Genomic DNA, 26,740 nt, shown 5'->3' with positions numbered 1-26,740 from the left:
AACGGGACCCTGTTACTAAGACTTCGCTGTCCGTCCGTCCGTCCGTCCGTCTGTCACCAGGCTGTATCTCACGAACCGTGATAGCTAGACAGTTGAAATTCTCACAGATTATGTATTTCTGTTGCCGCTATAACAACAAATACTAAAAACAGAATAAAATAAAGATTTAAATGGAGCTCCCATACAACAAACGTGATTTTTGACCAAAGTTAAGCAACGTCGGGAGTGGTCAGTACTTGGATGGGTGACCGTTTTTTTTGCTTTTTTTTGTTTTTTTTTTGTGGTACGGAGCCCTTCGTGCGCGAGTCCGACTCGCACTTGCCCGGTTTTTTACTTGGGCACAAACGGTGAAATAATACTTACAGATATTATTAATATTATGCAATACATGAACTAATTAAGTTGCCATAAATGATTTCAATAGATATACCTATAAGATATAGTAGAACTAGTGCCGGCTGTATCTCCCCTGCGTGAAAATTTGCACCTTACTTTAAGTTTGAAGCAAACTTTAATTGTTAAACGGGTAACATAGAATTTGAATTAAGCTCGAATAATTAATTTGGCTTGACGGATTAAACCATATTTAAATAAGCGGAAAGTTTCGGAACGGTTAAAACACAAGTTTTGTGCAGCTCAGTATATCAGAAGTTTTGAATGTTGTTATCTTCACTATTACCTGCGGGGGTACCCACTTAGACGAGCATCTTCAAGTTCCAAAATGATAACGACGGATATTTTATTTTAATTTACCCCCCGTACATCTCGCTACTCTTTCAGCATGAGGGCGCCTAAGACAACTGGTATTGGAGCGCGTGCAGTACACCCTACTTTTTTAGTATGAGGTTGCCGAAGGGGTCCAGTGCGTCCCGTATTCCTTATGTTGGAGCGTAGTAATGTTACAATACTCCTAACATAATGTCGATCGGCGAGCGTACACGCTCCGTTCTGTGGCCGAGGCATACCTAATCATGTTTTTACTAAACTGCTGCCAAAGTAGTCTCTCTCTATGGTCGGTTCCTCATGTCTGAGGATCGTGGTCAGTATCAGGGTTGCATCTGGAGCGAGCCAATGTAGTATATAGAAGTAACGACTGTCATTTGTTTCGCGCAGGTGCTCGACCGCCAGAGCCACTACGGCTACGACGCGCACGGCTACGGCGCCATGGACGACTACGCGCCGTACCCGCTGCCCGCGCCGACCGCCGACTGCCTGCGCTCGCAGAACCCCAGCCGCCAGGAGTACTGCTCGGACCCGTACGCGCAAGTGCACAAGCCTAAGAAGCAACAGCATATAGGTGAGGGCTTAAGGTCACATGAATGGAGCAACGTTGGTTTTTTAGGTTTCTTCGAGGCGCACTCAACAAATAATGCCAACCGTTTAAAATTATCCATTTCAACATTAGCACAATCGAACTATGACAAAGCTCAACATCTCTAGAACAGTCCAGAAATTTGGTATGTATTCACAAGAAATTCGTCTTTTAGGTATTCTGAATCTACGCACTCTATGAGAATATGGACTAGGGCAACATTAGAGCTTGTTAAATTCTACATAAAAAAGTCCTACATAACTCTGCGAAAAAGTACATCTTAGAGAAAATGGTTGCTGAATCTACATATACTTAGGTTCCTTTGAGTTCCCCAAATATCAAATGGCGTGGAAATTAAAAAGCAACTATCATACATACTAAATTTTAGGACCGTTCTAGAGATTTCGAGCTTTGTCCTTGCAGGCGTGGCTCACTCCGCGATTTCGTCGCTTTGCTACAGGTAGCTAAACGTACATCCGTTCCACCCCAATTTTGGGAAAAGCCAGAAGCCGCGCGTGGCGCTGTCGCCACCTAACGGCCATATCTGTGCTGATCGTAACAGACGCGTTTTGTTAGAGAGTGAGTCTTCTGTACCTAGTACTATTATTTATTCTGTGGTCCTAGTTCGATTGTGCTACAAATCCGTAGCTGTATTTTGTCAGAAATGCAGTATCTAGCCGATATTTCACTAACAACTGACTCGGACATAATTCCGAGCTTGCAGCTCACAGCATGCGCGTTGTTATCCGGCTCAGTTGAAGTGTCAAAGCTGTTACTGGAACGAAATAGAAAAACGTGTTTATTGCTGACTATGGCAATCTATACAAAATAACGATACATGATTATTTTGTTAATCGTTTGCAATTTTGAATTATCAATATAAAGATTCAAAATGCAATGGATTTTTTATAGTTTTCTGAGCGGCTAGAGTTAGACTAAGAAAATCTTGCAGCGATTTTGATAGCCCACGCAGTGCAAGAGTTATTTATACGTCAAAATTTCATAGAAGTTTCACGTTTAAAATAACACGTGTACTGCGAGGACTATCAAAATCTCTGCAAACTTTTCTTGGTCTAACTGTAGTAAGGTTGTATTTTTAGAGTAACATTCCATTTCTGACCGCAAATGCGAAATTTCTTTATCTGCCTCTCTATCGATCGAATAAACAAGAGTGATAGAGAGGCAGAAACCGAACTTTCTATTGTCGTGTTTCATGGTAGCCATGTGATTGACCTAGTGATGCATGATGTGTCATTAATGATGTCAATGAGGTTAGTTTACTGTATGTGCTAGTGGAGCCACCTACGCAGAGCTTTGCCTATTATTCCCTATTGTGATCGCGTTATGTTTTATGGCCTAGGTTTTACACTTGTTAAGAATTAAAGTTGCTTTATTTTATTGGTTTTACGCTTTATTTTTTATTATTTTTTTATTAATATGAACCAGATAACATGATTTCAAAAATTTTTGGATAACAGTTTGATATTCGATGCGAATAAATTCTAGGTAAACATTAATCAGAGTTCAGCCAACTCAATAATACATTCTTAGAATGGCAACACATCCTTTGACATTATGAAATGTATAATTGTTTCATTCAGTATTCATTTATATAGTATTCATTCAGTATATCTAATACAAACATGTCAAGCATATTTTATCTGCATTTATATTTCAATATTTATTCAAATGTCGTTATTTCATCAAAATAAGATCCGTACCTACACAATTGATTGCCCGAAGTATTCTTGCTTAGCTTGTCGATCTGAAGTCTGTTTTTGAAGTAATTAATATTCATAAATTTTACAGGAAACCTATTACTATTCTAGAAGTTTATCCAACGTATTTCTCAAAATGATTTTCTGCTTTTGGAACATTTTCAATATTCAACTAGTTTCCTTTAAAAGCATTTAAATCAATACTCTGTTTTAAGATTCACTTTGTGGAAATTCAAATTTAACAAATCTGACTTGGGCTGTAATTTAAAATAACTAAATTGGTATTTGGATTTGTTGAGTAGACAATTTATAAATTCATAATAATTGGTAGTAAAGTGATTTAGTAAATGCGCATTAGATAAATTAGTTTAATGAGTTTGTAACTAGAATAATTAATGTACGATAGTAATTTGTGGCTGCAGTTAATGATCATCAGAAACCATTTAAAATATAAATGATAACTCGATTTTAATTTCCTGCTTGCTTAGTAGGCCTTGAGTATATAGTATACATGTATGTTTAAATTCTTCATCCGGAATTTATGACTTTTATGAGCTCAGGAGGCATAGGTATTCGATTTTTCAAATCGACGTTTTGATCTCAATTTAACATCACTCTCCCTGTGCATCTCCGGTCGTACTTATATTGGAGCAAGATAGATGCGCTGGGTACTAACAAAATGATACCAATAACAGATTAAAGTAGGCACTCTACCCTTTATAGGTGGAGTAACTATTCGGATGGCAAGAATGCCATCTCTCCAGCTCCTGATACGGCATTAGAAACAAGGGCTTAAATTATGTATTCCTTTCAGAATCCCCTTACCATGAGGTGAGCGGCCTCCCAGAGTCGTACGGCGGCGAGGCAGGCGGTGAAGACAAGCCGCCGCACCTGTCTCTCAGCTACGACGAGTCCCTCGAGTCCGGGTACTCCACGCCCAACTCGCGCGCGCGCCGCGTCATCCGCGAGATCATCGTGTAGCCCCCACCCCGCACATGGCGACCCTGCCCGCTGTAAGCCTAGCATTCACGCTTAATGAGCGCCTCAGAATGCTGCTTTGTACGGCGCATACCAATTGGTCAAATGATCATTGTTAAACCATTTTACGAGATAAGCTGCGTTTTTATGTTTCGGATATTAAAATTACTGTTCCTTTGATCAATCTACTACCTAATTTGTCAGCTTTTGTACAAAAATTTGTTAGATTGGCCAATCGAACGGTCTTGTTAGTAGGTATCTGGGATACAAAAACAACATAATCACTTGTGTCTTTGTGTGAACGCTGGGCTTCACACATGCCGAGGCAATTCGCTGAATTAGCCTAACTAGCACTAGCGCGTAACTTCGTCCGCGACTAAGTTACAGACGAATATTTGTTTGACTCCGGAGCTACGTAAGCACCAGACTTATGCTACAATCGTGGGTTGATGTGAACTTTAATTCGCAAGTAACTGCCGTCCAAGCCCGCTGCCCCACAGTCGTGTCACGAATACTTTACTAGTGTCAGATTTTTTATTCACGAGCTTTATAATGTAGTGTCCATGCCCAATTGTGATTTATGTCAATTGTGATAAGACGCCACATATGGCGATCGCTTGTTGTGAATTCAATACAAATTTATTATCAAAATCTATTCTTGGCTAATAAATACGTACAATCGAATAATTTTACAGCCATTTTTGGATCGGACCTAATTTCTGTTTGTGATTGACGTAATTCACCCCACAAAGTAATTCAATTCAACGTAATTCACCTGTATTACTATCAAACGAGACTGATAAGCCACGTTGAAATAGGTATTTTAACGGTGAGCGTGGAATGGATGCCGTCGAAAGACCATTTTGAAGTTGCAATATTTAGATATATAAATGATATATTTACGTTGCGACTAATCACGCGCGTGATGCGAACTCATCAAGCGTCAACCAATCGCGTTGTGGCGTTAGACTGCACGATCGCATTCTTATTAGGTACCCGTCCTTAGATATATGTCGATGACCGCTTGTCATTCGCAAACTGCAAAAGGATCGCTAAGGTATCGCGTGCACTAGTGACTATTATGTACATAAGCGGTTAGCGAATGTCATATTTGCGCGTTCACTGAGACGCACCTGTAAGATACCTGTTTGCTTGTTTAATTTTGAAGTGTCTATTGTCGACGTACCGGGATTAATTCCGACTGTCAGCCATTCCAACTCATTCTCGGGTACCCGTGTACCCGGTGTACACGCTCATTCATTATTAATACGTAATTAAGCGTTGGTCACATCATAAACAATGTTAATCCTGTGAATAATTCAGGCTCAGTCTGTAGACATCACTTGAACGGAGGTTGTACTTTTACCTTCTTTTATCGTAGTATCTAAATTACAGATGTATATTTCCCGTTAAATCTTCAAGTTTTAGAAGATGGCGGAGCTGATATTATAGGTATAATTTAGTTTGTAAGTTGTTAATGTTATGATCAGAGTAAGATGGCTAGTTAGTGTAGTTTGGGGTCTGCGTCGCGTCGGTTGTTCTAACCCTTTACCCTTACTTTTTAAAATTTTGGACATTATATGTATTTTTTCCTAGAATCTCGAGTTCTTTTGACGCTAATTGAAGAAAAAAAGGGCAGACAATTTACGTAGGTACAATTTTCATTAAGATTAAATAAAAGTGGGGGTACGGATTATAACGGAGCGGCCCACGCTCGCCTGACAGGACCGTAGTTAAGAAAAGGTATGTTAAGATTGCGTTAATGAGCTTACTATTGAATTTATTAAGACGTCAGTCTCGATGTCATGTGACGCGCGAGGTGAAGACTGTCATAGCTGTAACGATAGATAGGTTTTCCAATTATTTGTCTCATTTCCGTCTAAGATCTTGTTAGGATACGTTGCTCTAACTAAACTGTGTAAAGTCATATTTCCACATGTGTAAATATAATGCGTAATTATAAGTCTTCTTGTCATTCTCTATTGAGGCAGCTGTATTTTAAATATGTTTAATGATTGTCAATGTTCAATTTGTGTTTGTTTATGTTTAAAAATAATATTCTACTATCTGATATTATTCAGTGAGTAAATCCGACTACTTAATTACATTTTGGTGTATAAATTTAACTTAGTCATTTGATTTAAATACTCTTGTTTGATCTTAACATGAGTGCCATCTTATTTTTCTCGAGGTAACGTAATTAAAACGGCTACCTGCGATGGTAAAAATGATATTATATTTATATACTTATTATAGTTTGTACTCAAGAAACTGCCACTAACGTAATATTAAAATGTGCACTACTTATACTGTCTCAACCAATTTTTACGTAGTTAAATTAAATTCTAGAATGTTATTGCCGCTTCAGACGTACGTTAGGAATTTGATCTCATGTTCACCCGCAATCATAATACATTATAACAACTATAAAACGGCAGCACTAACTCACTTGCGCTTGTCAAATAAGTTAAGATTATGCAACGAGTTCCAAGTTATATGTTTAAAACAGTACTTTAACTTTTAAAATCTGAAAGTCCAATTATGAAGTGAATTAAGCAGCAGCGCTCGCAAGTTCCGTGCTATCAAAAGCTGGAGTTGCTGCTAAAGTTTGAACCGGCCTGCGGTCGCTGCATACTGCCTTTGGAATTTTACGTTCCCCGACACTCATGCAAATTAGCGATTTGCTAAATATTGTACATTTTTTTTTAACTCAGATTCGTTAAAATTTTCGATCTTGATAATATACGAAATACTTGATCGGACGGAACGATTCTGAAGAAGAAGATTTACACGTACATATAATATTAAAATCTTTTTAATAGGCTCACTATAACTCTATCAAGCCAACTAGACAACTTTAACGGGATATTTTTTTCTAAAATATTTTAGACATATCCGTCAGTGAAACAATATTTTGTAAGCTACCAGCACCCAACGCATTATCATCTAATTGGCTTGGGCGACTTATAAAATAAGCCTTAGAAATCCACAAATTATTTATAATGTGCACAAGTTTCACGCTATTAACTGCTCATTAGCCATCAAACAACTAATTGACACAAGCACTTAATTAATTACATTACAGGTTGATTCGATACGTACTCTGTAAAATTAATGCTCATTATAATTACTTAGTACAAATATTAAGCACAATTTGATTTCATTATTGTGTTACCTCTGTCCAAATATGTGCCAAAAAGAGCATTTGCATTAAAGGACTGAGCACATAGCCACACATATATGGGGTTGGGACTAGAATTCTACCATATAGTAGTACAAGTACAGTCACCACACGGGATTGTTATGCCATTTAGGGTTCTTGCTAAATTGGAAATTCTATAGCGTAAGTATTGAACAACCAATTTAGCTAGAACCCTAAATGGCGCAACAATCGCAGAGCGTGATGGTACATGACCATTCATGTATTAATGTGCATCTTAGATGTGTAGAATAAGAGATACTTTGTTCGTCGGTCTCTGATGTATGTTAACAAGTGTTTAACCCAAACACATCAAGCGTCACGTCATCCCGTCGGCTGTGTGAACACTCCTTTGATCTAAGGCGTTGTCCACTGTGAGCGACAGAGCGCGTCAAGAGTGACACGATGGCACGTTACGCGACGTGATTTTGAACCCCATCTCGTTACAAAACTGATTACATGTGTTAAATTACTTCATTTCATAATGACAGATTTATATCGTACGTAACGCTTCATTCATAAATTTCATAATTGGGCCATTTTATAAAACACTTTCTTTCCTCCTATTAGGATCGAAAGAGCGCGTTATTCTGTTTAGAAATAACATAAAAATTGCCTAATTAGAAAAAAGTGTACTTTAAATATAATGGCCTAATTCTGGATATCATTTTATTCTCATTTTCTCAATCCTCGGTGTCACAAACTTGGCATTAAGTTGTCGCTCACTCTGGACAACGCGCTACCCATCGTAATATTCTTATTTCTACCCATATGCCTCCTAGGGATCATTTGTTTAATACTTCACATCATTAAATATTAGAAATGGGCCCACCTTAAATGTAATATGAAATAAAGTATATTTTTATTGAAATTATTATCTAGTTATGACGATTCTAAACCGTTAACTTCGTCTTTATGTATTCACCCACACGAATGCTTTGTATGAAGGATACAATCAATTTAACACAATTTGCAACTCGGCCATCCTGACAAAGGCTGAGTCCTTTAGGCCCACTTGCCTTCCACTTGCCTTCCTTCCTTCCACTAACCCGGGGTTAACCGGTTAAACCGGGAGTTGCCATGGTTAGCCATACAATTTGACACTAGGTTAACAGTTTAACCCCGGGTTAGTGGAATGGTGCCCACTGCCTTAGCATACTAAAGTTAGAGAGCGAGCTAATGTAATTCACAAATATACAAAATATACCAAATATATTTACGGCAGTGGAGAGAGAATCATGTAAACTTAACATTGGATTGTTCAGAGATTGTATTGGCAATTGCATTAAGCCATTATTTCCAGTCAAGATATTCTTTTTTAAAACCAATACCGCAACTTATTTAGACACTAAGTATTGGCGTTATTTATAAAAAAATGTCAAGTCCAACAAGTTTGTCCCTATGTCATAACAATTTGTGTTTATTGGAAAGAGAATTTCAGAAAAGTTTGCAAAGTTTTACGAATAAGGGGGTAATAAGCCAATGTTTAATTTGCCTGTGAAGCGTAAATTAGAACTAATTAATATTTTACGGCTGGATTGAAGTTAGTTAATAAGTTTGTAAAGCCCGCTCTGCCTCCGACCCAGTTGTCAGGGACGAGATGGTCGACCCACGGATGCCTGACCTTGTAGCCAATTTAAAAACCAAGTTTAGGTACAGTCGCCATCAGATGTATCAGAGCGGCCAAGGTGTTCACAATATCTGAACGCGCACTCTAACGCCCTGGCAATAGATATTTGCGAACACCTTGGCTGCTCCGATATATCTGATGGCGACTGTACCTATTATTAGTGATGAATTTACTAGTGACTTTTGTTTACATAGCAAGTTCCATAGAATGACACTTTAGGTACATAGGTACTGTGAATCTTTAGGAATGCCAAGCGGGTCGTTATTCAAAGTATATTTCTAATTTCAATCCTCACTGAAAATAACCACCAGCGTAGGCATTTCTTTCATGTAAAATTTAATTTAAATGTCACTGGGATTATTTGTCAGGGATTGCCCAAAATTGCTATTTGGAGATATGCCTGCCGCGCTGACAGCTTTATTGATTACTCTCGCCACGCTGAATATCATAATAAAATGAGATAAACAATATTCTCTTTGTTGATTGGGCAATAAACTTTTTCGGGTGTGAGTATTTTTGCACGCTAGGAAAAATTGTAAAGCCTAATACTAGGCTGACTCTAAATTGGTAACATTTTATTTACTCACTAACACCACCCTCTCTACTTTACGAAAACATCGAATAGGTAGGTAATCAATAAAAAATCTATGAATTATAATCTTAAAACAAATATATAATTGTCGGTATAAATCGTAAGTGCAAATAAGAGTCTAAAACAATGTAATTTTCAACTAGACATATCTATTGTTGAAATTTAATACACGTATCTTGCCACAATACTATTTGGTACCTATTATACAAAACAATACTTGTATTAATTCATTTATCACATAATACGTTAACTAGATTAATCCCTATGTTATTAATTAGAGTAAACCTGCGATCAGAATGTAAAGTCCGTGGGAGTCGTGGGGCGGGCTGTTTAATAGCATTCATTGTAAAAACAAGCTCAGTTAATATTATTATAAATTGATTTTGTATTAACATTCGTGTGGGTGTGGTAAAGGCGAGTGCTTTATAAGGTTATTTTATTAATTATTATAAGCTCAACCAGGGTAAGTACGAACGTATACCTTTGGCATTAATGCGTTTTCTTAAAAAAATATAAAAAGAAAATCAGTGTAATTGACAGTTGTATCCGTGGCAAACTTGCGACAGTGAGATGGACTAAATGCGTTCACATTAAAAATGCATCTATCCATTACCTTGTACTTTTAGAAAACGCAAATTTAATCCATAGTCGTAATTATCCCGGTTGACTTAAACGGCGTCGCGCCAATTTTGTATTCAAATGTTAGTAACGCAAATACGTTATATTTAAGCCATTTATATTTTGCGTGCATTAGTCACGATATTAGAGACGAGTGAATAAAGACTGCTAAGCTTCATACAAAACGTATTCCTCTAGAGAAACAGAGAGTGAAAAAAACGCATCACTATAGAAATTTATTCCCTTACATTTTATACGGTGACCGCTAGTTTATATGTTATATCAAATCTGATCTGTTCATACTCGTCTCTAAAAATAAGGGCCACCCACACTAGCTTCTTTTGAGCGTAGGCGTTTAGTCAGCGCTATGGAAAATGGCGTCGCTGCGCAGTTGCGCCAACTTTGCGTCGAACAGCAGCCATAGATTTGCCTTGACGCCGACGCTTGGGAGACGCTAGTGTGGGATGGCACTAAGCGATGATAGTTAATTGCTTTCTTCATTTCTTCGACTATGAAGTCTACATTGAATCTACTTATTTTTTATTAGTTAGCTTTTTGTATATTTTTACAAATACATAGTTTTAAGGTTCCACAGTACTTACTTTACGATAAACGTCAAAGAACGAAAATAAGCCATATTTTATATTTAAGTAAGTAATTTTACAAATCCAAGACATTCAATTTGATGTAATCTCTACATGTACGAATACGAAATCAATTGTAAATATTATGAATTGTATAAATAAATTGATTTTACGTGTGAATGCCTTTCATTTATGTTCATTGCAATTTGCTGAATGGAATCCCTAAACGAGTTACAATTTATCAGATAACAAGGTGCTTTGGTAAGTATTCATAAAATGGGGTTTTAATGGAAAACATTTTATTTAATCGCGAGTTAAAAGCGTCGAATTTCAGAGTCAAATGATGATGATGGCATTGAGTATGACATTATTGACATTAGGTGTGTTACCGTAGAAGTTAACATCTGTATATACATATATAGATACATCTGTTCCGATATATTTGGCCACTTTGCCCGTATTTGATGCTGGATGTACCCATACGGTCGAGTTCTCAAACATTTTTACAAGCCTTTAGATCTTATTCTTATTATTGAACACTGACAATAGTCAGTGTTCTTAAAGTCGTGTAAATATATTTTAGGAACGTTGGCTTGTTGTAACTCCACTGTACTTGCAATAAAATTCATGCTTTATCTTTTCAAAAGAAAATTGGAGGAATAAACTTAATTTTATTTTTGTTGAGCACCGGACTTGGTATTTAAAATTAGGTATTGCTACCTAAGTTATGAGAAGAACATTGTCCAGAATGTCGAGCCCATGACGCTGGTCACGTTACCTCTATTGCCATCGATTCAGTATCTACATAGGTATACGCTGGGAGAGGTACTTAAGCGCCAGCATGATGGCTCCTCTACACGATGGGCCAGCGCCGGCCGGTATGGTGATAGTTTGAGGCCCGCGGAAGGACATCGGATACCTAGTTTTTAGGGTTCCGTACCCAAATGGTAAAAACGGGACGCTACTAAGACTCCACTGTCCATCTGTCTGTGACCAGGTTGTATCTCATGGACCGCGATAGCTAGACAATTGAAATTTGTTTTGCCGCTATAACAATAAATAATAACAGCAAAATAAATATTTAAGAGGGGCTCCCATACAACAAACGTGATTTTTTTTGCGTAATGGTACGGAACCCTTCGTGTGCGAGTCCGACTCGCATTTGGCAGGTTTTTTATCAACCATCCTCCCACACAGCCGAATTCGTGGGCAGAATTAATTCGAAAACTGATTCAACTGTTCACTTGGCACTAGGGCTTCCAAATACCAGACTTCTCACAATACCGGTATTAATACCGAAACTGTCTTCATCAATAATGGGATCCCGGTAATGACTATGAATCGCTTAAAAAAATATAGTTTTATTGAAAAGGGGAATCAAAAAGGGTTATATATGTACTGCAACACCGGATATGTCCTAAAAGCTTTTAGAACAATAAACAATCAATTCTGCATTCATTTTATTTCACACTCAAGTTAGATGCGTCTGACGTGTAGTAAGCTTATTAATACAGTCGAATATGACAATTTTAATGGATATAAATGGTTTATACTGCAAATTTTCCTTGTTTTTGAAAATACCGGGATTCCGGTATTGCATTCAAAAATACCGGGAGTCTGTGCGGAAAGAGAAGAGTCGTGGAATGTATGGGGCTCAATACATTCCACTACTCTTCTCTTTCCGTACAGACTTTATTGAAAAATACGTTTAAAAAGACGGGATCTCGGTATTTCGGGATCCCGGTATTGGAAGCCCTACTTGGCACCAAATGCCAAGTTAAAACGGATTTTCCCATACCATTTAGGTACGTTTGATTTGTACTACTTACACGGTCCGGCAGTTCTGAAAACCGATACCCTTGTTAAGAGCCGGGCAAATCTGTTTTAAACTTTTAATGAACCTGACAAATGCAATACGGTTAACTTAATAAAACCGATTACCGTTAATGCACAAGCCTCTGCTCTTAATTTGGTTATATCCTGGATACATGTTGTGATAAATTCATGTGTTAATTATGACATAATGACGGGTGAGAATATGTTTGTGCCATACGCCATACATTGGTTTGCAGGAGAGCGATATAAAGCAAAATAGTTATTTTAGACACAAGTGCAGAAAAGAGGAACTTAGAAATTTTTATGTTAAACCTACAATGAATGACATAACACTAAAGTTTTGGATATGTCACACTATTGTGATTTTTTTTGTTAACAGGATGTACCTATGTATCCTATAGTAAAATGCGGATAAGGCACAACATTTAAAAAAATATAGATTTTTTACGCGATTACGTCCAGTCGTCCAGTACAAATAAATAGGTAGTTATTCGGCCGCTTTTAAATTTTTTTAATATCAAATGTAGGTACTAATTGGAATTGATATTTCAAAAAGCCTGTAAGATATTACGAGAAAAATGTTACATTCATCCCCTATACACCGTGTTTTTTTTGATTTCCGTTAATTTCAAGGGTGCATTCCTGAGCTTAAATCAAGTAACTTTCTCAAAGACACCGATATTCTAATTAACTCCATTTCGGAGATAATCAATAATTTATTTTTTTCCTCTAAGGCCTCTACAAGTGTGTACACTTGCCTTAGGGCCGGTTTACATATTGATTAGTGTTTAGAATGAGTTCATACATTTGCTACTAAACTTAAGTAATATAATCTCGGTCACAAGACATTGATATGTCACAGATTTCAATTGTTTAGTTGAGTTAAATGTAATGCCCATGTTACAACAACGCTATATGCTACATTTAATTAGTTTTTAAACATATTTTTTTTCTAAAAAAAGCAAAAAAAAAATTTTTTTTTTGAGATATAACTCTTATATCCATTTAGTTCTCTTAAACGTACTTAACCATACCCCGAAGTTAACGGAATTCAATAAAAACACGGTGTATATTCATTCTGTTATAATAAAATTGTGCATCGCTTTTAGCGGTTTCAGGAACATTGGATTGTTACAAAAAGTTAAAATGTACCTATAGTGTTTAATGAAATAATGAAAAGTTCATGAACGGACTTTCTATTCAAATAACAGTAATATTCTGCGAATTTGTTTCAGTTTAAGTGATTTTTTTATGAGTAACGTAATACAGTGATATACATACACGGTATAACATGAGTAAACCGAATAATTTTAACAGCGTATTCCTGATCATATTTAGAGACAAAAATGTCCTATAAACTTTTTTGAAATTCGCCTAGTTTCAGAGATATTATTAATTAAAAAAAAAAAAACAATTTTTATTGTTACATAGTGTAAAAGGCCTTTTTGATGGTGATGTTGCTGCTATGGGATGTAGTCTAAATATCCTTATTGATAGATGTCAAAAAGTGACAAGTAACACTTTGCAAAAAGTAGGTTCTACGAAAAAAAAAAGTAAAAATCAATTTTAAGTGACAAGTTTACCAATAACATTTATTTTTTATGTACAAATACATTAAAGAAAATGAAAAAACTAAACTAAAAAATATATTTTTTGGCGAAATTGACCTAAACTCATATTACTTTTTTTAATTCTTTTGACCTCAGAAATGCGTGGTTAAAATTATTCGGTTTCCTCATGTTACACCGTGTATAATGTAGGTACCTACCTATTAGTGCTATTGCTCGTTTTTACAGTGTCAATATTTCAAATATTTAGCTCAATACTGAATATTAGAATTTACCTATATTTACATAAACGTGACTCAGTATTTTATTTAAAATGCACTAGTTTCCATTATTAAGCATTAAACATTTATGATATGATTCAAAAAAATTGTAGGTTAGGTAAATGTAAATAGATGACTTTCTGTCACCTCTATTGACAATACTAAAGTTTCAAGATGAGCATGTACTGGGACCGCGTCGAGCACCAGTAGAGCTTAGCTTGAACAGTGGCTCAGGCACGCAAATATCGCCTCTCTCGTGTTAAAATTAGGTTGAGTGAGCCACTGTACCCGGCTTTTTTCTACCGAGCCACTGTTCCCTCCTTGACCCTACTACAGTTCGTTAATGACAATTCAGGTATTTACTGTTTAAGTACATTGTGTTCGTCTCTATGTAGATATTTTATTTTACCGCTGATGCTTTAGATGATTTTTATTCAACAATGGAAGAGTTAAGACGAAACAGGAGCTGAGTTTTAAATATTTTAGGTAAATATACCCGTCTCGCTAACGGAAGCGGCTTCTAAAACTAGTGCGATAAGGACAAGGCGAAAAATCCTGCATAAAAATCTCAAAAGTCGAGGTTTCGTACTCGACTGTTTCCTCCTCCAAAACTTAAGCAATCGTAACCAAATTTGGAAACCTAAATGATTATGAAATTATCTGTGTCGGACCGTTTTGCTTTTTTTTTGGCTAATTGATATCAGTTTTTCTGAATACTACGCCTCTCATTGCGGCATAGTCAATTAGGCCATTTTGGCCATTTTTGAAGGGCTCTAGCGCCTTAAAAAACAATAACATCAAAAAAAGCAAAACGGTTCGACACAAATATTGCCAAAATTAATCTGTGTTGAAAATAATATTGCTCTAGCATCAAAACCCACGGAGGAAACAGTCGAGTATGGAGAAATGACCACTCCTGTTGGCTCTTAAGCGCACAATTTAAAATCCTAATATTAATCGTATCAATCTTCACCGGCCGTGTAGCAGCCTCTTAAGTAATATATCGCTGTCGAGCAAATTAATAGGTCTCCACGGTACAGGTGAGGCCCATGGACAAGAAAGGCCTTTTTTTTATTATGGTCGCATCACAAACGAACGTATTTCTTAATTTTTAATTTTTTTATTAAAAAAAACTTACAGCTAGGTAGGTAGGTAGGTAGGTAGGTAGCTAGGATACCTATATATACAATATTTTCGTCAAACTGAAGACAGTTCGTAGGTGAATGCCTCTCTCAGTTGTTAAAATAATTACAAAAATAAAACCAAATAAACGCTCTTAAATATTTTATCACTCAAAATCATCACTTAAAAATCAATTCTATACCAGCCAACACGGCGAATCAACTCAAAAGTGTATCAAATTACTTTGCCACTCTTATGGATAAAATGCAACTTTCTTACAGTTTATAAAGAATAAATTCCTTTACGAGTGAAAAGACATTTTTTACAATTTACTTCTTTGTGGTCGTATAGGTACCATGACCGATATCAGATTGGTATGTGAAAACGCTTTTATGCCTATGAATAAAAGTAACTCACAATAATTGTTAGTGCATTATATAAGTAAGTGTGTATTAAATTTTATTATTAGCTGCGTTTGTTGAAATATTTACTGGACTGACAGTCAAGCGCATTTCTTTTATAAAATCCCTAAATTAATACTCATATGCGGCAATTTGGGGCTGTCATAGCGTTATGAATGGCGTTTATTGGACTCAAAACGACCAAAAACAGGTTACATTTATGGAGATATAAATAAAAATCATTTTCATTGCTTTAGTTATATTTCACTTAAAGGATACTTTCGTTACACCGGGCCGTACCCGGGCCGGAGCTTCCGGTGCATCGTTTTGTATGGAAATCAAGCATCACGTGATCGCATGTCATGTCATAGAAAAGTAAGCGCCGGAAGCTCCGGCCCGGACACGGCACGGTCTAACGTGAGCCACCCTTTAATTAGATCTGCGATTACGATTACTAATGGGTATGCTAGCCAACAAGTTAAAGATGTCGGTATCAAATTACGCTAAGGAAGAGCTCTTTTGACTTAGGTAACAATTATTATTAACAAGTAGATTAGATTGGTACCCTTCATTCAGGGACGGGACTTGCAACTATGCCAAAATATCGGGAAACCGTTACAACACATTTGTATGGTATTAGTCGGTTATTTTTGCAGTTGTAGAGGAAATTTTCACACCGCTCGATTTGAGTCCGGCGAAGCGACAAGCGTGCACCAATTTATATGAGCGTTAGGTAGGTACCCTTTATTGATGTCAACAACGCCAGGGCGTAAGACGAAACAGGAGCTGAGTTTTAAATATTTTAGGTAAATATACCCGTCTCGCTAACGGAAGCGGCACCTAAAAGTAGTGCGATACGGACAAGGCGAAAAATCCTGCGTAAAATTCTCAAAAATCGAGGTTTCGTACTCCTCTGTTTCCTCCTCCAAAACTTAACTAATCGTAACCAAATTTGGAAATCTAAATGATTATGAAATTATCTGTGTCGGACCGTTTTGCTTTTTTGGCTAATTGATATCAGTTTTGAATGCCACGCCTCTCATTGCGGCATAATCAATTAGGCCATTTTGGCCATTTTTGAAGGGCTCTAGCGCCTTAAAAAACAAAAATATCAAAAAAAGTAAAATGGTCCGACACAGATATTGACAATATTAATCTGTAAAAAAAATCATTGCTCTAGCTTCAAAAACCACGGAGGAAAACGAGGAGTACGTTTTTATGGAGAAATGACCACTCCTGTTGGCTCTTAAGGGGCCCACTGATTAACAGTCCGCCGGACGGTATCGGCCTGTCAGTTAGAACAAAATTTTGACAGTTCCAAACAACTGACAGGCCGATACCGCCCGGCGGACTGTTAATCAGTGGGCCCCTTAAACCAAACGAAAAGAAAAAACGTATCGGGATGAGGGATGTTACGACAAGTCACGTGACAATCTCTTTACATTACCTATTTAAGTTTCGATTGGAGTTTTTATCGAAGATTGTCATCTCAACATGGACTGGATTTCCTCTGGAATTGATGTGAACTGCGCACAAGTTCCTTTTAATTTCGCATGCAACAAGCAGCGTGAGCGATCGTCAGGGTCGTATCAAAATAAAATGAAAGCCGTAACAAGATGTAATTCTCGTAAATCTGAATAGGGCTCCTACTACCTATCTACTCGTTAAAATCTTATTTGAAGTATAATTTGTTAACTTAGTACTTTAATTAGATCCCAAATATTGGTTTTGTCTTAGAAGTCTAAAACCTAAATGTTAAATTTGAATTATAGTACTTAGCTATTGTTTATTTTCTCTAGAACATTACATTCAAATAATTGCAGGTACCTACTGAAATAAATGAAGACTATAGGATTTAAATGAAATAAGCATATGTTCATTAAGCTGCAAGTTAAATTTGAAAAATTTAAATTTATTTTATTTCGATAATATCATGAATATCCTACGAGCATTTATATTTTAATTAATATAAATATATTCGCGATCGGGTTTATAAAAATCACTCAACAGATATTAAAAAAGGCAGACATTTTGATAAATATTAGACATTACTTTATTAGTCTGTACAAAAATTACATTTTGTAAGGGCAAATAAATTTCAGATTTCGGAACGGGAATTTCCATGATATTTTGCGAGGGTCTCTATTGTTTCCCATATAGTGTTAAGTCATAACGTATTGTTTGTCCGCATTATCGTTAGTCATAATTGTTTTTTTTTTCTCAGAAACGTGTAACTCTTCGGGATTGCCATAAAACAAACCTAACCTAACCTAATTTATCTTTAAGATAACCTTACGAAAATCATGAAAGTTTAAGGGTTTCAGAATTATGACTAATGATAATATGACAATTATTACATTATGACTTTCAATAATTAAAAAGCGATCTGTTCCAGACAACATTTAGGTAAGAGAAATCAATATTGTCATTCAGTAGGTGTTTCCATGCAAATGAAGCAAAAAAACCGGGCAAGTGCGAGTCGGACTCGCGCAAGAAGGGTTCCGTACCATAATGCAAAAAAAAAATTAAAAAAAGCAAAAAAAAAACGGTTACCCATCCAAGTACTGACCACTCCCGACGTTGCTTAACTTTGGTCAAAAATCACGTTTGTTGTATGGGAGCCCCATTTAAATCTTTATTTTATTCTGTTTTTAGTATTTGTTGTTATAGCGGCAACAGAAATACATCATCTATGAAAATTTCAACTGTCTAGCTATCACGGTTCGTGAGATACAGCCTGGTGACAGATGGACGGACGGACGGACGGACGGACAGCGAAGTCTTAGTAATAGGGTCCCGTTTTACCCTTTAGGTACGGAACCCTAAAAAGAACACACAAAATAAAATATATAGTGTCGGAGCGTGACTCCAGGAGGACGTATTGCAGCGTTACAGTTCATTAAAGACGCCTGTATAAAGTCGATTAGCAATGTTTGGCTACGTATTACTGAGTTGTAACGAAATTCATAATGTTGCGTAGAAAGTAATGCCATCTATTGGCATGTTGTTGAACTAAGATGACAGGTAGAAGGCTTTGGAACGTTAAGAGGTTTCTCTTGGGTGAACGTAGGCACGAGTTGGCAGTTTTGTCGTTATGTAGGTAGACTGGTCGAGCAGGTTTGCCTGTAAAGGCGGGAGCGGTGAGGCTCCAAGAGCAGACTTGATTGAGCCGCGCTAGAGATCGGACGTTAGCCAACCTCGTGCTTAATTCGCCACGTTCCTGAAGGCTTATACCTGAAGGATTATTCTGAAAGCTTATAGAATCCAACGTTCTTTAACCATTTAGCTAAGTGTTTTATTCCAAGTGTTATTTTGATTTCTTACGTGTGATTAGAAGCTTACCTTTGTAAAATAAAGAGAAGATGTGTCCCGCCGAGTTTGTTGCCGGTCCGATATTGGGATACCCTTCTCCAATTGAGAAGGAATTAAATCTTCTCAGGTCAGAGGTATACGGTTGGAGCCGGCCTAGCTTGACTTGAATAAAGACTTGAACGATTTTATGCGATCCTTTTATTTGAGTGCAATCCAAATACATCCCAATAGCGACGAGATATTTTAGTAGGCTAGGCACTAGTATGGTTAACAAGGCCTAAAGTTTATTTCATGCACTGTTAGCATACTGAGTTAGCTGTGAAGTAATACATTGAGATACTACGCCCACCCGCCATCCTGTACACCCCATGTGCCCTCCGTCAGTAGGTATATGTAGATACCATATAAATAAAACCGGGCAAGTGCGAGTCGGACTCGCGCACGAAGGGTTCCGTACCATAAAGCAAAAAAAAAAACGGAAAAAATGCAAAAAGAAAACGGTCACCCATCCAAGTACTGACCACGCCCGACGTTGCTTAACTTTGGTCAAAAATCACGTTGCTGTATGGGAGCCCCACTTAAATCTTTATTTTATTCTGTTTTTAACCGACTTCCAAATCTCAAAGAAGGAGGTTATCAATTCGGTTGTATGTTTTTTTTTATTTTTTTTATTTTTTTTATTTTTTTTTATGTTTGTTACTCCATAACTCCGTCATTACTGGACCGATTTTGAAAATTCTTTTTTTGATTGGATGTATATGCATACAGATTGGTCCCGTTTTTGTCAAAACCCAGTTCTGATGATGGGATCCATGAGGAATCGAGGGAACTCCTCAAATCTTAAAGGCATACACATAGTGATTTTTGGTTTTTTATCAACGAGTCAAGCATATACACCCAAAAAAGTGACATTTGATGAGGTGGAACTGCTGATGATGATCAGAACGGAACTCTTCAACGACGCATAGTTCACGGTTGGCGATTTGTCCTCTTCGTTATGTTTGTTAAGCAAGTTAAGTTTTTAAGCCACATTTTTGTCAAGCTCGAGTTCTGATGATGGGATCCATGAGGAATCAAGGGAACTCCTCAAATCTTAAAGGCATGCGTATAGAGATTTTTGTATTTACATCAGAAAATCAAGCATTTTCATTAAAAACTGTCGCATTTGATGAAGTGGAACTGCTGATGATGATCAGAACAGAACTCTTCAACGACGCATAGTTCACGTTTGGCGATTTTTCCTCTTCGTTATGTTCGTTAAGCAAGTTAAGTTTTTAAGCCACACTTTTGTCAAGCTCGAGTTCTGATGATGGGATCCATAAGGAATCGAGGGAACTCCTCAAATCTTAAAGGCATACGTATAGAATTTTCTGTATTTTCATCATAAAATCAAGCATTTACATTAAAAACTGCCGCATTTGATGAAGTGGAACTGCTGATGATGACCAGAACAGAACTCTTCAACGACGCATGGTACACGTCTGGTGATTACGAATTTCGATTTTGACTTGGACTGGGACCCGGACTCGGACTCATACCCGGACCCGGACCTGGACTCGGATCCAGATTCGGACCCGGACTCGGACCCGGACTCGGATCCTGACTCGAACCCGGACTCGGATCCGGTCTGGGATCCGGACACGGACACGGACCCGGCCTCGGACCCAGACTCGGACCCGGACTCGGACTCGGACTCGGACTCGGACCCGGACCTGGACTCGGACCCGGGCTCGGACCCGGACTCGGACCCGGACTCGGACTCGGACTCGGACTCAGACTCGGACCCGGACTCGGACCCGGACCTTGGCCCGGAAAACCACTATGATACCTTAACTAAATAAACCACTATGATTACCTACCATAAAATGTAGGTATAAAGTATGATGATGCCAATCTTACTAACCCCTCCCGCTTAAACCCCCGTACACCGCATCGCATGCGCCATTAAGTGGGTTAGGTTAGGTTTGAACTGCGATTCTCACAGAACCGAACAAGGGTTAGGTTAGGTTGAAACTGCGAGCCTTACAGAAACGGAATGCTACTTGAAAAGTGGGTTTGATTAGGTTCGAACTGCGATCCTCACAGAACCGAACTGCTATCTGAGAAGTGGGTTAGGTTAGGCTAGAACTACGACCCTTATGGCTCCTCTACACGATGGGCCAACGCCGGCCACTCCAAGGGACGCATTTATGCGTTAGAGGGAGCAAGTAATATTGCTGTCTCTTTCTACCGCATGGCTGCGTCCCTTGGAGTGGCCGGCGTTGGCCCATCCTGTAGAGGAGCCATTACAGAAGCGAAATGCTAGTAGAAAAATGGGTGGTTTTACCTCCTTTTCTACATAGTGTACTATCTACTATAATCTTTCACCGGCCCCCAAGAACCCGGTTTTTTTTTCTTAAAAATTATTATTAGTATTTGTTGTTATAGCGGCAACAGAAATACATCATCTGTGAAAATTTCAACTGTCTAGCTATCACGGTTCGTGAGAATCAGCCTGGTGACAGACAGACGGACAGACGGACGGACGGACGGACGGACGGACGGACGGACGGACGGACGGACGGACAGACGGACAGCGAAGTCTTAGTAATAGGGTCCCGTTTTACCCTTTGGGTACGGAACCCTAAAAATTAAATAAACTACCTACATATACCTACATAGTTAGAACAAGTAATGTCTGCAGCGATTTTGATAGCCCACGCAGTGCAAGTACCTATTATTGATACGTCATAATTTTATAGAAGTTTGACGTTTAAAATTGCACTGCGTGGACTATAAAAACCTCTGCAGACTTTTCTTGGTCTAACTGTACTTATGAATAAATATAAATACCTACACATACCTACAGGGGCTTTATTTAGCGATTAAGTTTAGATCCTAAACAGAATCACACACAATAAAGACATCATGGTAAGTCCCCAGTAAGGTAAACGTACTAGTTAGGGGTCATCCATTAATTACATCACACGTTTAGGGGGATGGAGGGGGTCAAGAAAATGTGACATATTGTGACATGGGGGAGGGGGGAGACACAAACTTTGTGACGTCACTTTAACTTCATCACTAACCGAAAACTTATTTAAATTATTTTATTCGCTGTATTTTTAAATAACAAGTTTTTAAAACGATAATCTTTTTTATTCGTTTATTTTTCTTTCCTAAGCAATTTTGGGTTATAAAATTACTAATATTTATATCGTGAAAAATATTTTGATAAAATATTAATAATACTTTGGTACTTACTTAATTCGATTTGGCGATTTCGTAGAAAAAATGTGACGTCACACTAGGGGGGAGGGGTTTGCCAAATGTGACCAAGTGTGACCAGGAGGGGGGGAGGGGTCAAAAAACCTAGAAATTCGTGTGACGTAATTAATGGATGACCCCTTATTGCTCGAAATGCTAATAATGCCCAATAGATGACTGTTGTCACCTCTATTGACAATGACTTAAGTTTCAAGATGACATGTACTGGGACCGCGTCGAGCACCAGTACGTTTACCATATTGTGATAACTGTCTAAAACAGAAAAATACCGTAACGTACCTAATGGCATCCTCGTGTCTGTAAGGACACGTCAATTTATTCCGCGGTGCGTAAGTGACACGCCGAAATCTCGATAATGTAGGCGGAAATTCTCAGGATTAAGTAAGCGAAGTGTGCCCAGGCTGATTTGGGATATTTAATATATGAGATTTACAAAAAGGACTTTATACACCGTGTTTTTTTTTGATTTCCGTTAATTTCAAGGGTGCATTCCTGAGCTTAAATCAAGTAACTTTCTCAAAGACACCGATATTCTAATTACCTTCATTTCGGAGATATTCAATAATTTATTTTTTTCCAATAATGTCTCTACAAGCGTGTACACTTGCCTTAGGGCCAGTTTACATATTGATTAGTGTTTAGAATGAGTTCATACATTTGCTACAAAACTTATTAAGTACAATCTCGGTCGATCGATGCTGGAAATGACATTGATATGTCACAGATTTCAATTGTTTGGTTGAGTTAAATTTAATGCCCGTGTTACAACAACGCTATATGCTACATTTAATTACTTTTTTAACTTAATTTTATTAAAAAAAGCCACAAAACAATTTTTTTTTTGAAAATTAACTATGCCAATTAGTTCTCTTAAACGTACTTAACCATACCCCGAAGTTAACGGAATTCAATAAAAACACGGTGTCAGTGATACAGTAACTAGCGACCCGCCTCGGCTCCGCACGGGTTACCCAAAACCTTAATCACAAATTACACACGTAAAGTATCACCTATCAATACAGTGATTCTTGAGGAGAAATGGTTATAGATATATGTAGGGCAAATATAGGGTCTTGACAGACAGACAGATATACAGACGAACGGACAACCAAGTAATCCTATGTGGGTTCCGTATTTTCCTTTTGAGGTACGGAACCCACAAACTTATGGAAAAAAAAAGGAAATAAAATAGTAATACTTTTCGTAATAGGGAAAAAAGATACTGGAATGAATTGGCTGTGTGAGTGACAGCGGCGCCTGTCTAGTTGCTACTTCTTTTAAAAAATGGCTCAACCATCAAATTTATGTCAATTTTCAAATGTCAAAATTGTCAAATGTTTCCGCGTAGGGCGTCAGGCGTGACGTTATTCGGTACCTAGGGGCTGTCCATAAATTACGTCATCGATTTTTGACGAGTTTTGACCCCCTCCCCCTTAAAATCATCCACAAATCATGCTTCGAATGACCCCGTTTCCTCCTACGTCATGCTACCATCATCCGATGTCCAGACCCCCCCCCCCCCCTAATTTGAAATGACGTAATTTATGAATACCCTACCCTACCCTACCCTACCCTACCCTACCCTAGTTGCTTTTTAGTAAAGTTGATATATACCTAGCTGGGTCAAACAGAAAACTGTGTTACGTCTTTCCTGTAGACATACACAAGAATTAAGGGCTATAAAGGTTAATTTTCTTATTTAACCCTTATCCACGTGAAAAGGTCCTCCTTTTATTTAGAGAACTATGATAAAATAAAGGAGAGAAAAATGTACAGTTCGCGCGAACACACTAGCTCACACTACATTTATGAGACCGATTGCCTTTTTGATGCGTCACAACACATCACGACAGACAAATGTAAATCCGGCTTTAGCCAGACTTTCTCCGAGACCACGGGATTAATACCGGCCTCGAAACGTCGAAGGTAATATTAAAATTTAATTATACGCGGTTAAATTCCGTTCAAGTAAATATTAATGTGTGAAAATCGGGAAAGTTTAATAAGGTTTAAATCAAGGGAAAGCGCCCTTACTACGAGCTAGGCACTGACATATTCGATAGCGTGTGCGTAACTTATGGTAACTTACTTTATATGCGTCTCGCTTGTACTGGCACATTAGCGCGAGCGAGATGTACTAATAGAAGTAAGTTACGCAGACGTCAACAAATATGTCAATGTCACGTCAGTGGCATGCTCGTGGTAGCCGTACAGATTCAGGCAAAACGTGAGAAATAACCAGACATAGAAGTTTTTGTGGCAAAATAAAGTGATTGACAAAATAAAATATCGACATGTCTGTTATCGATGTTACCTTGACGTTAAAATACTAGACATTAAATAAGAAGATTATGATATAAGAAGTAAGAAGTTACAGCAAAATACACAACACGTTCGATATCTTCTTCTCTTTTGATATATCAGTAGTTTTCTATTCTTTTGGCACTGTATACTACAGTTTACGTTTTAATTTTCAGGTACTTAACGGGCGATTCTCAGAGATGACATTCGGTGCCTGACTTCGGTGCCAAAATTTTTTTTTAACTTATATAATATGCGAGTTTATTTCCTAAAATCTACCCTTCATATAAAAAATATTGGTAGTGGAGGCCTCCATTAGAACCTTATAGTTTTCAAGATATTTGAGATTTAAAAAACACCGAAATCATGTGCAGGCACTGAAATCAATTTGCGTCATCGAATTCAATAATGCTTACACCAAAATCACATTTAGGTTTTATATCTCAATTATATAATTATTTTAATCATATTTTTCAATCCTATTTGTTGATAAGCGATGTAACAAGGCTAATGATCTCGAAAGCTTACATAAATTTAATAGATTATAGACTCAAGATTTTAAAATTACCAAATTACGGCTTGTAAATCAACATCTCTAGAAGATATCCCACACTATATGACTGGCCTCATATAATAGGGTGATGTGTGGTCCTGAAACGAGTTTCAGACATGTAGACATTGTCGACCACAAATTCGCACATTATAATCATTTATTCATTGCATTATTACATCCATGAAGGAGAAGATGTTTGTTTCACGCAATCCGACCGCACACGCATCTAAAAAAAAACTTATGTTACCTGCACCCGATAAACAATACACTCTTGAGTGGTGTTCAATGCTCATTTAATGTACTTATAAAGCAATGTGATGCAATACGGAAAACAAGTATCTTTTTAATAAAAGAGTTTAAAAGCGTGAACTCCGTCAATTTAAAACTACAATATTTGAAGTAGTTGAGTAATGCTTGAAGATCCAATTATCAATTAATTATGATCTCCAGCACCCTCAAACACTTGAGCTAAATTGTAACAAAGTTGTTGACAAAGACATAAGACATTGAGGATTGTTAAAACATTTGCTGTGTTCAATTTGTGTCTATGGCTATCCTTTAGAAATATCGATCAGTAGGTACGCTCAGTGCCTTTGAAGCGATCTCGACATTAGAACGCTATTTTATTTTTAATCCCTTGTTCTGTACATCCTGTCCCTTGGGTTCACCTTGCATAGTACTTACATACACAAGTTGTTTTAAAAGAAGTGGGATCTAATTGACTACATTTATTTAACATGGCTGACATGTTTAAAGGTATCGAGGTGTAGGGCCTCTGGTGATACAGAGGACAACGAACATAATTTACTTAATTGGTTGGAAAAGAATATCAAGACAGAGAAAGAAACATTGGGTCTGGTTTAAAAAAACTACTCATAGTGAACTAGTGATTTTGTGTACCTACTATGACATAATTTACTTACAAACATAATTTTACGTTTGTACAACGTATCGTTCACTTTTTAGACATGATAAATTAGTACAACAAACTAGTTTACAAAGCAGGATTTGAATTCAGTGATCACTTTTTTGATATCGGTGGTCAAAAAATCCACCGAAACCAGGGAAATCAACACCAGCGATATCAAAATTAATCGCTTTTTAGCAATTACAGAAATAGCATGAACGATACAGAGGAGATGTAATAATGGTGGATTTACGTACTTTCGATGACTTCTTAATCACTGACATAACGATAATTGCACTAAAACTTTCAGAGTAAATTGCACCACCGATCTCAAAAAAACATAGGACCAAACCCAGCGAAGGACGGAGAAACGTTTAAAAAATCACTTTATTGTACTGTGACTGTACCTCTACTTTATTCAACGGTTAAGGCACAACTAAAGCATGCTATGTTTGAGACACTGAGTTCCTGGTCTACAACTTTGAAGGAGTACCGACATGTTTTGCAAATTACACCGATATCAGTCACTAGCCCGGGACACATCGTAAATTTGGTTTTATTCAATGTGTTGAGCAAACACAT

At 37.4% G+C, this 26,740-nt stretch overlaps 1 protein-coding gene across 1 annotated transcript in view; it reads left to right on the top strand.

The window, feature by feature from the left end:
- Positions 1–10,807, top strand: part of LOC134675069 (hemicentin-2) — a 225,935-nt gene extending 215,128 nt beyond the window's left edge. The window contains exons 11-13 of the mRNA XM_063533259.1: positions 1,114–1,297; positions 3,845–7,278; positions 7,406–10,807. Of these exons, the coding sequence (XP_063389329.1) occupies positions 1,114–1,297; positions 3,845–4,011 (351 nt within the window). The 3' untranslated portion in view covers positions 4,012–7,278; positions 7,406–10,807. The remainder of the gene's footprint in view (positions 1–1,113; positions 1,298–3,844; positions 7,279–7,405) is intronic.
- The last annotated feature ends 15,933 nt before the right edge of the window (positions 10,808–26,740 follow it).

This window comes from Cydia fagiglandana, chromosome 1 (assembly GCF_963556715.1).
Source record: "Cydia fagiglandana chromosome 1, ilCydFagi1.1, whole genome shotgun sequence".
NCBI lineage: Eukaryota > Metazoa > Arthropoda > Insecta > Lepidoptera > Tortricidae > Cydia > Cydia fagiglandana.
Note: the sequence above shows the minus strand (reverse complement) of the source record. Positions and strands in the feature narration are given on the sequence as shown.